Source organism: Artemia sp. Qi Xiang Cuo, chromosome 11 (genome assembly GCF_049724085.1).
Source record: "Artemia sp. Qi Xiang Cuo chromosome 11, ASM4972408v1, whole genome shotgun sequence".
Taxonomy (NCBI): domain Eukaryota; kingdom Metazoa; phylum Arthropoda; class Branchiopoda; order Anostraca; family Artemiidae; genus Artemia; species Artemia sp. Qi Xiang Cuo.
Window position 1 is genome coordinate 39,614,054 of NC_142804.1, and position 12,808 is coordinate 39,626,861.

The window sequence follows — 12,808 nt, forward strand, 5'->3', positions numbered from 1 at the left end:
TAAAAGAGGAAAATAGGCTCGGAGGACCAAGCAGCTAGATAACCAAATCTTTATTTGGTGCAATCCAATAACACCTTTAAATGACGATTTAGGTGTTGATACCTAAAAATGACAATATTGTCCAAAGACTAACACAATATGATTTAAAAATTTTCACTTTTATATATATATATATATATATATATATATATATATATATATATATATATATATATATATATATATATATATATATATATATATATATATAAACTTCCTCAGCTTTAGAGTCATTTTTTATTCGTTAAGTCTGCTCATTATTCGTTTGTTGTATGGCGGGTTAAAATAAAATACACAATCTAATAAAGCGACGAATTAAACAAAAAAGGGTATTTTTGTGCTTTTCAACCTAAATCATTTAAAACCAATCAAAAAATTCTAACACTATTTTAAATCACATAGATAGTAGTGAGTCAGACGAATTTTACTTACAGCTACAGGAACATATAGACAGGGACCCTGGTAGAAATGTGGTGTTTCTATTAAGAGATTTTAACTCTCAGGTCGGTAGACATAGGGATAGATGGTATCCTAGCCTAGGTAAATTTGTTGTAGGAAAAGAGCACAGTAATGGCTACAGAGTGCTGCAATTTCGTAGGTATAACAATCCAGTTATAGCCAATACAGTATTTGTTCACAAAATGGCCCATAAGTTAATATGGTGTTGAAATGATGGTAGGAAAGCTAACCTTACTTATTATGTTACTGTAAACCGAAAACTGGCAGGATTAATAAAAAATACTAGGGTATATAGGAGTGTTGTTATTGATGTTAAAAGTAAAGATCACCATCTAGCAGTCTCTATGGTTAATTTAAAGCTGACTACCTTCCGAGAAGCCATTATGCTGGTAGACTCCAGACGAGAATTTGAGAGCAACTTTCCAGGAACATTTGAATACTAAAAATTTTAAAATTCGACAATGTGGAAGATGGATGAAATAATTTTAGGACAAAATGTTTTTAAGTCTCTGATGCTGTCTTAGGGAAGAAAGTTTGGAACGCAGCTACGAGTACTTGTGAAAATGCGAGGAGGAGAAGAAATAATAGAGAGGAGGAGGGTCTTGTACAAGATCTATCGGAGTGATATACCACATGAAAGTAAGAAGAATGTAAAAAAAAAGTTGAGAAAGCATTTAAATATTAACTAAGGAGGTGTGAAGTGGAGGCCATGGATCATAATTGCCGAAGATGAGGAAGATGCAGTATAATACGAAGATACTGCATAACAGTAAAATATTCAATTGACATGTTAAAAAAATTGAGAGGGAGTAGTCAATCTGGACTTGCCCCAGTTAAGGATAGGAGAGGGGTCACAATTATTGATAAGGAAAGAGTTAAAGAGAGATGAGCAGAACCTTTTGAGAATGTGCTAAACCAGGAGAGTTACAGGAAAAGACATAGAAGAGAATGAAAAACTTTGTGACACCCTTGATGTGAAGGAAGAATTATTTTGTGGGGAAGAATTAGTGACAGTACTAAAGGGATTAAAAAATAATAAAGCCCCAGGTGTTGATTGCGTGGTTGAAGAGTTTCTTAAAGGTGGTGGTTATGAAGTTAGAAATAAGTTACTGAAGATTACTAATACGATTTTTGAAAAAGGGGAAGTACCTACCGATTTTAGGAAAACTCTAACTAAACTCCTATACCGCAAAGGTGATAAGAGTGAGTGTGGCAATTATAGAGACACTAGCCTAAATTCTGTAAGTAGCAAATTACTTAGTATGATGATACTTTTTAGACTTAGAGATGTTGTAGATAAAGTTGTAAGAGAAGAACAGTGCGGTTTTAGGAAGGGTAGAGAATGTGTCGACTAAATTTCCATTCTTAGATTAATAATTGAGAAGTACCTGAGTCATCAAACAGTTTTAACCCTTAGTTTTACAGATTATGAGTAAGTGTTTGATTTAGCTGACAGAAGAGCTTTATCGAAGGACTTATCCTTGTATGGTATATGAGACAAATACATTAAAGAGATTGGTGCAATGTACGAGAAGAACACTGCTACTGTTAAGGTAGAAAACGAGGGCAGTAGCTGGTTCCGTATTAAATCAGGCATTAATCAGGGTTGTGATCTATCCCTATTTATATAAATCGTTTTGATGGACTTTATCTTAAGAAGCACAACAAAGGCAATGAAAGAACACGGAATCAAATGGGGAGGTAAAACTTTCCTGGACTTAGGTTATGCTAACGATTTAAGGATCCTAGATAAAAGCGTGAGCAAAATGAAGGAAGTTTTAGAAGTTTTGCGAGTTCAAGGTGCTAGAATAGGTTTGAAAATTAATGCTAAGAAGACTAAATAGCTAAGGCTAGGAATAAGTGACGATGAAAAGGTGACGTTGGATAACGAAAAGATTGATCAAGTGGACAGCTTCACTTACCTATTTTTTTCCAATTTTTCTAATTATATTTACAATTTTTTCCAGTCATCATCTTTAAATATGTTTCTTATAGCTTACAAACAACCCGATAAAGGGTACCCACATGATACGGACAGGGGCATGTACCCCACTGGAGGACCAAAAATAGATAATAAGTAGAAATTTTACTAATATTCCCAGAATCTCTTTCGTGTTCTTAAAACAAGACCAGGCATCTTCCTCCTCAACTGCCATCTGAGGCTATTCCCAAAATTACACTTGTCAACAAAAAAAGAGGATTTTGGCGTTTGCCTATATTGAAAAGAAAAATGTTTGCAGACGTCTTTTCTCTCTTTTTATTTTTTTAGATTTTTAAATAAAACAGTCAATTATGATTTGGGGGAGAAAGCGATTCATGATTCTCAGATACTTTCCAGTAGTATTTTAAAATAAAAATAAACTGTAAGTCACAATTTTAACAAAAAACTCTTTTCTTCTAATAGCCCTGCATAAAATCATTCCCTTCCACTGAAAAAAAAAATTGTCAGTAAAGACGGTGTGTGCAGGGAAGAAGTTAAAAGTAAAAAAGCCAAGACCCACGGTGCTTCTTCACAGTTGGAAAAAGTTTGGAAGAATAGGAAGATAATCCTGCGAGCCAAGATTAGAATATTGGAAGCTACAATGATGATAATGGTCCATTATTTTTCTGAAGCTTGGGCACTCCGAAAAACGGAGGAAGATTTGCTAGATGTTGGTGAATTGGAGATGGCGATGCAGCCCTATTGCAGCTGATGTGCGCCATTCCCAATTTTAGCTTTTTTCTGCATTTTTACCGGTGATTTTCGGTGAAATAGTACAAGTAACCGAAGAATTAGCCCTCCTAGTTTCATTAAGTGCATTAATCATGATGATCCGATACAAAAAAGCCATATTACACTAGGCTAGTTCATTTTGCTTGGTCGCAATGCTATCTATCTTCGTTAAACTCAAAGCCCACATACTCAAAAGCCCAGATGGTATTGCCAGCTTGACGCCAAAGTCTAGACGTAGATGTTCAGCAATCTTCGGAAAGCGATTCTTTTATTAATCATGCTTATTTTTTTGTTGTTTTTCGTGTGTTGTTCAATCATGCTTAGTTTTTTTTTTCTGTGTTGTTCAATCATACTTAGTTCATTTTTTCCTGCGTTGTAAGAAATAGTGCAATTTAGTTGAGGTTTTTGCCAATACTATGAAAGCCGTTTTTAAATAAATAAATCTTAAATCTTTTCAGAGAAATTGCCTACGGACTGATTTGGGTACCCGGCTGACTGACCGTATTTCAAACAGTATGTTTTACGAAAAGTGTGGATCAATCCCACTTTCTAGGGCTATAGCGAGAGAAAATTAGAGATGGCTAGGGCACGTAATAAAGGATGACAGATTGCCAAAAATTGTCCTTTTCGGTCAACCGTATAGTGCTAAACAAAAAGTAGGTCGTCCTAGGTTGGGATTGAAAGATGTCGTAAGGAAAGATTTAAGGGGAATGGAAACTTCCTGCGATGGTTTAAAGCGGGGGCTTTGAATAGATTGGGATGGAGGAAGACCGTGCGTAGCTGTGTTGGTCTGACCGTGCGTCGAGTTGTTAGCATTAGTAGCAGCAGCATTTTAGATTGTATGAAGCACAAACTGGTTTGAAGAGCCATCTGGTCAGCATGACTGATAAATTGAAATAAATCCTTGACATAAGTTAGATAGCCGCGTCTATAATGGGCAATAGAACTATTCTAATTTCTCATCCTTCAAAAATTTGGAGTAATAACAGCAACACTCAACAACAGATTACGGCAAATAACTGACATTATCAGAAAAGTCACTAAGGCTGTCAAGTTTGAGCCAAGAACTTTAGAGAAATAGTTCGAACGCTGTTTCATTGGTTGTCATTATTATTATGTTTTCCAATAAAGAATAAGAAAAAATTCAATTAAGACACGGTCAAGATACGAGGTTGCCATCGAGAATAGATTCCCAGTGAAGAACGGTTCAAGAATCGGTCTGCCCAAGGTTAAAGTATCGTTGACTTTATTAGTCGAATAAGATACCTGATTTAGAATAATATTAACGATTTTGTGTGCGAAGGCAAAGGGTAGAGATGTCCTAGACATGTAAAGCGTCAAAGCTTTAGAGTTCAACATTCCAAAAATTATACATTAGTCCGACAAAATCACTTTTTATGGAAGATTGGTCTTAGGCAGAAAGACTATGAAGTGACTTATCTTCGGCACGTATATCCCCTTGAGGGGGCACAAGGAGCAGGAACAAGATTGAAAACCAATTAAAATGCGAAGTATTTGCAGCATAAAAGAAGAAAAGGCAGATTTAAATGAGAAGGTACTTTGAAAGGTTTATAAGCACTACAATTTTAAAGAAAACTAGCATGAGAATTCATCAAGAACAGGCTTCACGTGCCTAAAAAAACGATGACAATCATTAAATAAAAAAAAACTGCTAGTAACAAAATCATACGATTCAGAAACTCTGTCTAATACTTCAACGGTGGGGAGACAACTAACCCTTAGAGGACAACAAGAAATTTCGAATAACACCCATGATAAAATCTAGCCCTCAAATCTAAAAGAAAAAAGAAACAAGTTTTATTTAAACTTTTTCAACTGCTTCATTTTACCTAGCTAAATGCTTTTATTTTAACTCTCGAATATCAACAAATTTTATAGAACTATTCTTTAAAAAAAATCAGCTAAAACTTGTTTTTTATTTTATTATTTTCTTGCTAGATTCCAAATATCTAACATTTCATAGAGGGTGGTATTTGAAACTTCCATGTTACAGTTTCTTAAAGAAAAATATGCACCACCTAATTTTTGGGAAAAAATGCTGAGATTATCCTTATAATGTACGAAACTATAACTTACATTCTTGAACAAACTATTGCCTATAGTATTTAGTGTAGCATACATTTTCAATAGTATTTTAACATAGGGTGTAATGCAAGATTGAATACACTCCCCGAAACCCTTAAAGCAATTTTACATGCCATAATGTCCCTGCTTAAAGAAAATATAGGACTGACCGTTACCGGTTTGAACATTGACTCCCTAGCATACGTCGACACCTTCGACAAGCAAGCATAAACAGAGCATAGTCTGAAGGCAAAAGACTAAGAACCTGAATCTGCTGCAAATTGCTTCGGTAGGTGTTTAACACAAAAAAGACCAAAGTTATAAGCACCACAAAAGACGCAAACCTATCCTTTATTCATTTTGTCATAATTGGCAAAGAACTCGAATCGGACACCAATTTTGTTTACCTAGGGAGCCTACTATCATCAGAAACAATTACTCTGGTGATAAAAATAAAGACTTATTCCTGAGGAGATTTAACTGAAGTTGCTCCCTCTCTAAAAACAAGTCGGTTCGATAATAGTTCCCGTTGCCAAGTGCACCTGCGAAACATCAGCACAAAAGGTCAAGGCATGCCAAAGAATTTTGGAATTCGATAAGAAATTTTTTCGCCGCACAGCCAGAACATCAAGAGAGAATCTCAGATGAAGACCTTCAAAAGCAAATGAAGCAGGAAACAACAATTCTTCAGAAAACCTGACTATAACCACTAAGGTGACTGGGCCGCATATATGGCATAGATGAATGACGCCGACTAAAAGTTGCTTTAGAAGGAAGGGTTTCTGTAGACCTAATTCTGGGAGGCCTAGGAAGAGAGGACCAGAAAACTTTGGAGGTGACTTCTTATGCCTTCTAGAACAAGCAGACGACCACACATAACATAAGAAGCTTATCCATGAAAGTGCTAAGTTTATGGCTCCAAACCGACTCAAAGGGACGTCTCGGACATAGACAGTGCTTCTACAATGTTCTGTAAAAAAGGGTTTGCCAAGGCCTGTGAAATATGGTCTACTATATTATATATCATTCATGTCTACTGTATAGACACATTAATTTTATTGAAGTTCAGATAGGACACGATTTGATGAACTGTTTGCGCTTTTCCTCCATTTCTACCAGGAAAGGCTTCCTAGGGTGTTCGAAACGGTCAGGTAAAATCTGTCATTTAGGTCTCCCTTCTTATTACCATTACTGAAACCGACTATATTCGTTAGTCGCCTGGGGAACATTTGCCTTGACGCGTATTGTAATACTTTTTTCTATACGTATTGTAATACTGCTATCTATTCAGATAATAAATATATGCTTCATACCCAGTGTTAGTGACTGAATAAAACGGATATGGCCAAAGATTGCCGGGTATCAAAAACGATATGACGAAAGCATGTCAGGTACCAGTTTTTTTGTTTATTTAAGATTGAGGGATTAAGGGGACACTCTGCACACACACAAAAAAAACTTTCTGTTACTTAATGATATCTAAAAAAATCATCTTTTTTTTGCCGAAAAGACTGGATCACAAATATTGTTAGGTCGGCACTTACTCTCAAGAGACTTGTGCAGCTGCATTCCTTTACATGGTGCAGGTGACTTTTTCCGAATCAATTCCGTGCAAAAATGAAGTAGAAGTTCAGCAGGAATTTGGGGATAGTTAACAATATCATTCATAAGCTTCTGCAGGAGTAGCGTTCCGTTTTCTTTTAAAGAGGCAGGCATATCCTGAAAAAAAGTTATCGGACCATTCTTAAAAGACAAAAACCGTGCACTTTTTAGAGCTAGTAAATTACTTATTTATAGAGACTGGAAAAATTTTTTATATACATAAACCAATGCTTTGTATACACTGACTTAACGAAATAATTCACTATAGTTATCTACCGTGAGCCTCGGGGTCTTACTGTTAGGCAAGTTTTCAGGAAGCATCCGGATTTGAAATGCAACGTAAGGCAAAAAACACCTGGTCCAGCTGGAAGTACTACAGTTATTCAAGCAAGACTTGTCCTAACACTCAATAATTTTAACTGATGCTGAATAGATTTGTACACTGTTTAGTATGAGGAATAATTTTGGAATTAATTCGCTCACATTATAGAGATTTGATTATAACTAACCGTAACAACAGACATTCAACGCCCATTACGTACTTTTTATAATGATTCATTTGTCAGATTCATTCACCAAAACCAATCAATATGAATGAAACTATTTTTGATGCTATAAATATCGCTTGAGCGTCTTCTGTTCACCCCCTCTGGGCTCCAGCTAGTTTCAAAACAGCGGTATGGACCCTTATCCTCCTGTTCTTAGAAACTGTCTTGCGCATAACGTTTCCAGCGTGTCCGTGATCAGATACGGGGGCGAAAAAGGGCCTAGGAGTGGAACTAAAGTACGCATCCACGACACTGAAATAAAAAACTTGGTATTTTCGTAAGTCCAGGCTTAAATATCTTATTAGGGAGTTCTTAGCTACCCTGAAAGTGACGGTGCAGTTTTCATTGTAGTGTTACTTTGGGAGAGGGGGATGAGTTGTTTTTTTCCTAAAAATCATACAAACTTTACACAGTTTAATAACTTTAAATGGATACTTTTGAATTTTATAAATCTTGCATATTTGGAAACAGCCTGAAATGCAGCTGTTCTAATGTAGGTTTTGTTCCCAAACTTCCATTTTTTATGGTTTTGTCTACTATGCCCAGGGTTTCCACAATTGGAAAGAATAGGGAATTTTCAAAAGTTTGGAAGAATAGTAAGATAGGTGTACGAATCAAGATTAGAATAATTGAAGCTATAGTGATGACAGTGGTCAAGTAAGGTTCTGTTCTGAAGAATGAGCGCTCCAAATAACAGAGGAATATTTGCTAGATGTTTTCCAGAGAAATTGCCTACGGATTGTTTTGGGTACCCGACTGACTGACCGTATTTCAAACAGTAGGCTGTACGAAAAGTATGGTTCAATCCTGCTTACTAAGACTATAATGAAAGATATAAATACCTACACATGAAACTAGATGGAGTCTCCCTAGTCTTTTAAGTGAAGAATCGACAATAATAAATAAATAGTTTCAACAGTAAAAATACATACTACAACTTCATTTGATTTTGCAAGAAGAGCTTCAATAATAGATGATGCTTGTTTAACAGGTAGATCTACTGTGCTTAAAATTAACAGATGGGAAACTATTGTTACTGCATCGCCAGTAGTACCAACTAAATGAACCGCTTTTTCAATGAAAATATTGTGACTTCCCTTGTCAGACATAAATAATTTTGAATTCCTGAAAAAAAAGGAGATAAATTAATAGAAACAAATCCAAGCAACTAAATTTACGTATTTTCATATTAATGTGTTTAAGAGACTAAATTAAATTAATTCCTATTCTTTCCTTCAAGTTAAAACTGTTCTTTTGCTATCCGACTTGAGACTCAGTAAACTCAAAAACTCAGTAAGGACTCAAAAACTTTAGCTGAATGAATCCCAATGTTTAATAATATGACTATCATTCATACTCAGATTGTTACTTAGATTTAATTCAGACGTTACCAAAGCATCCTGTCTCCTCAAAAGGACAAAACTGATCCCTATAACTTCTATTAAATCAGGTCCCTTTGCCTTTCTCATCATTTTTAATTGTCTCTTAGCGAAAAGTGTTATTTGTAAAATTTGTCGATAATTTGACTGTCCTCAGCCTCCGACAAATAGCAACCCCTCTTGAGAAAGATTTAGACTTCATGCCCGTATTGTTAAAAATGACTTTGAAAGTGTGAATCTACCTTTAAGCGTAAAGCTTTAATTCTGTTTTGCTCCCTAGAAATAGTTTTGCGGTCTAAAGCTCAAAAGTACTACCAAAATCCTTGGTACAGGATTCAAAAAGGAGAAGTATATCATATAACGTGGAATTCTCAGGTTCTTACTTCTTACTTAAAGCTTTTTTTTTGTAATTAGGAATATATGTTGATAACTAGGAGGAATCTTCCCAGCCACCAAATGCACTTCCAATCCCACTGCATTAAAATTCAAGAACGTGGGCTACCATGTGCAATTACCGCCTCTCAAACTGAGAGGCTATTCGAACAGAATTTCGACGGTTCTGGGTTAATTTGCAACTTCAGAATTTTTTCTCGATAATAAATTGGCCCTTTCCAGGCCAAAACTATTGTTTTCTGGGACAAAATGGCAGAGATAGGCAATTGTCTGCGGTATTACCTCTTTTGGTGCTTAAAAGGACACTAGAGCTTGCTATTTCCTTTGGAATTAGCCCTTTCTCGATAAATTACGACAACCGGTTTGATGCACTTACTCATTAAAAAACAAAAACAAAAAAAACATCTATTTCCCAGGAAAATGCAAAATTTCCTATTTTTGTACATATCTGGCTAAGACCTCAGTTTCTGAGTTATCAGAAATAAAATATAAAAAAATATACTAAATTTGATTTTGAGGTACTGTGATTTCTAGGATTTAATATAACCGTGTATTAAACTGTAAGTTTATTTTCATTAGTTTAATCCAGTCGTCTCAATTCCAATAGATTTTATTTCCTGTAAATTGCAGTGGCCTAACTCCTGTGTTTAGTGATTTCAGTTCGTTTTAAGTTTGACTCGAAAATTGGTTTCAATACAATCTGATTGGTAAGTTAAAGGTATTCAGAAAAGACAGGATTCATGGCATAATTATAGCAACCGCTCAGTCTTGGACTTCTAAAAAGGAGGGGGGGGGGGTCTTTCTGTTTTATTTGTGCATCAATTTCATTTCATCTTTCTTTCAGGTTCGTGTGTCACTGTTTTTCCTGATGTGAAGATATTTCTGACTCCGATCTGTTTACGCGGTCGAACTGCTGATTTCTACAATGAAAAAGTACAGAATGGCTTTTTAACTCTGATAGCTTCTATTGTGTTTACAAAACATACTTAGGTTACATATAAACATTTGACAATCATTAATTTGCTGATTACGATTTCATCAAATACTTCTTTACATTGCTCGAAACACATTATTGACGAAATCAACAGATCTAGAGCTTCGAATAAATAACCAATCCTAAAAGCGTAATAGCGGCAAATTTTTTTATGACGTCATAAAAAAATCTCTTTTTTATGAAGTGTTCCTACGAAGTTACACATAAAATAAACTTTTTATCAAAAATCATTAAATTCAAAAAATAAAAATAAAATTTTTTTAAGCCCCAGACCATTTAAACAAAATTCCTTAGTTTGCCATTCTCTCTGTTCAAATTACCTAGAAAGCACTTCACACGAAGGTATGTTTGTTATTTCACATGGAGGTATGTATGCTGTTACATATTATTATATTTACAATGATATGTATACTAATGTAAAAATACTTTATGGCGAACTAAGAAAGGCAGTGGAGGCTATCTTTGTTAACGTCAAAGCCGGTGATCGATCGTTACCACAGAGTGCATTGAACTCAAATCCTTAAAACTTAAAGGAAAATCTTTACTCCACTGTACTGTGGCAGCTTCTTGTATAGATATACCATTCAATTTATGGTGTCTATGGTGTGATAATAATATGTGAAAAATCATCCCACACAATTGTGGGGTTTAAAGAAAGGATTGACCGAGGTTCTAGAAAGCCTATGAATTTAAAAAAAAAGAAAGACGAAAACGACCAACGGTAACCATACAAATATCCCAAAACCCCTAAAATTGGTGTCAAATCGAAGCACAAAGAACACTATATAAAATTCAATGATATTTTTAGAGTTTTAACAACAATTCTACCTTTTGAATATAAACTAGAAAACTACCTGAGAAGTTTAAAATTCATTTTGTTTCAGTTCTCAGTGCAAAATCTCTAAAGTTATTATAAAATAATAATACAATCATAGGCAGCGCAATAGCGCAGCCTAAGTAAAGAACGATGCTGGCACAATGTATTATTATTGTTTTTGTTTTGGTTTTAGACCAGGGCACTTCGTATCTAAAGAGTTGTCGTAGAAACTTCGAAAAGGGTTCATTCGGTTGGAAATTGAGAGGGCTAGCGCCCTTTTTATTAGTCGAAAGTGATTGGAGGGCAAATAGCCCCCCCCCCCCTACGCCTATCTTTAACTTACACACATCCAATCAAAATTTTAAGATAACCATTTTGTTCAAAGTAGTCTGAAGAGGAAATTATGTCTTTGAGGATGACAACTCCCCAGAAGTCCTCAGGGCAAGGGTTGTAATTTATGCCCTGGGGGCATATGAGGCTTATATAGAAAGGGTGATTGTAAAAACTTCGAAGGCGGCTCATTGGATTTGTAATGATAAGTTCTTGTGCCCTTTTAAGATTCAGAGTGATTGGAGGGCAGCTAACCCCCCCCCCCCCCCGAAACACGTCGTGATGTTCCGAAATGCATCCAATTGCAATTTTAAGACAGCAATTTTATTCAAAACAGTCCAAAGATCATATAACAAGGCTTATGAGGTTGAAACACACCCCCAGAGCCTGGGGGCAAGGGATATAAGCTATACCCGGGGGCATCTAAGGTTTTTATGGAAGGGATGGTTGCATAAACTTTAGATGAGTCTCATTTGGTTGAAAATTAGAAGTTATAGTTCCTTTCAAGAACTATAGCTTTTTTATTGAAATTGTCAGATTGCCATTTGGTTCAAAATAGTCCAAAGAACATATAACCGTGCCTCTAGGGTTGACACAACCCCCCAGAGCCCTGAGGCAAGGGTCGCAAGTTATGCCCTGGGGGTATTTAAGGTTTTTATGGAATGGCTGCTTGTATAAACTTCAGCTGGGGTTCATCTGATTTGAAATCGGAAGTTATAGTATCCGCTTTAAGAGTTAAAAGTGACCTGAGAGCAACCAGCCTCCCTCCCGACCACCCCCATCATTTCCCCCAATACATTCAATCAAAATTTTGAGATAGCAATTTTGTTCAGCATTGTTGAAGGGTCCGAATATTATCTCTTTGAGGATGATAACCATCCCACAGCCCTCAGGGCAAGGTTTGTAAGTTACGCCATGGGGACATATAAGGTTTTTACAGAAAGGGTGGTCGTATATATTTCAGAAGTCTCATTGGAAAGGTAATCAGAAGTTTTAGTGCCCTTTTTAAGAGTCAAAGTGGTCGGAGGGCAGATACCCCCCCCCCAAACGTCGTCTTTTCCCGATATACAGACAATAGAAATTTTTAGACAGCCATTTTATTCAAAATAGTCCAAAGAGCATATAAAGAGCCATTTGGGGTTGTTACAACCTACCAAAACCTGGAGAAAAGAGTTGTAAGTTATATCCCTGGGGCATTTAAGGTTTTTATGGAAGGGATGGTTGTATAAACTTTAGAGATGGATCATTTGTTTGGAAATTAGAAGTTTTAGTTCCCTTTTAAGAGTAAAAAGTGATGGATGTCAACTAGCCCCCCTCCCCCAACTACCCCTCTTTCATGAAAAGCCTCTGATTGACATAGTGAGATACCCATTCCAAAACAAAATAGTCCAAAGAACATATAACAATGCCTTCAGGGTTGACACAAACCCCTAGAGCCTTGGGCAAGGA

At 35.9% G+C, this 12,808-nt stretch overlaps 1 protein-coding gene across 1 annotated transcript in view; it reads right to left on the reverse strand.

Moving 5' to 3' along the window:
- Positions 1-12,808, reverse strand: part of l(2)k09022 (HEAT repeat containing 1 homolog l(2)k09022) — a 175,236-nt gene that overhangs the window by 97,253 nt on the left and 65,175 nt on the right. Inside the window, exons 10-11 of the mRNA XM_089096772.1 lie at positions 8,379-8,571; positions 6,841-7,015 (exon numbers count right to left, since the gene is read on the reverse strand). Of these exons, the coding sequence (XP_088952898.1) occupies positions 6,841-7,015; positions 8,379-8,571 (368 nt within the window). The remainder of the gene's footprint in view (positions 1-6,840; positions 7,016-8,378; positions 8,572-12,808) is intronic.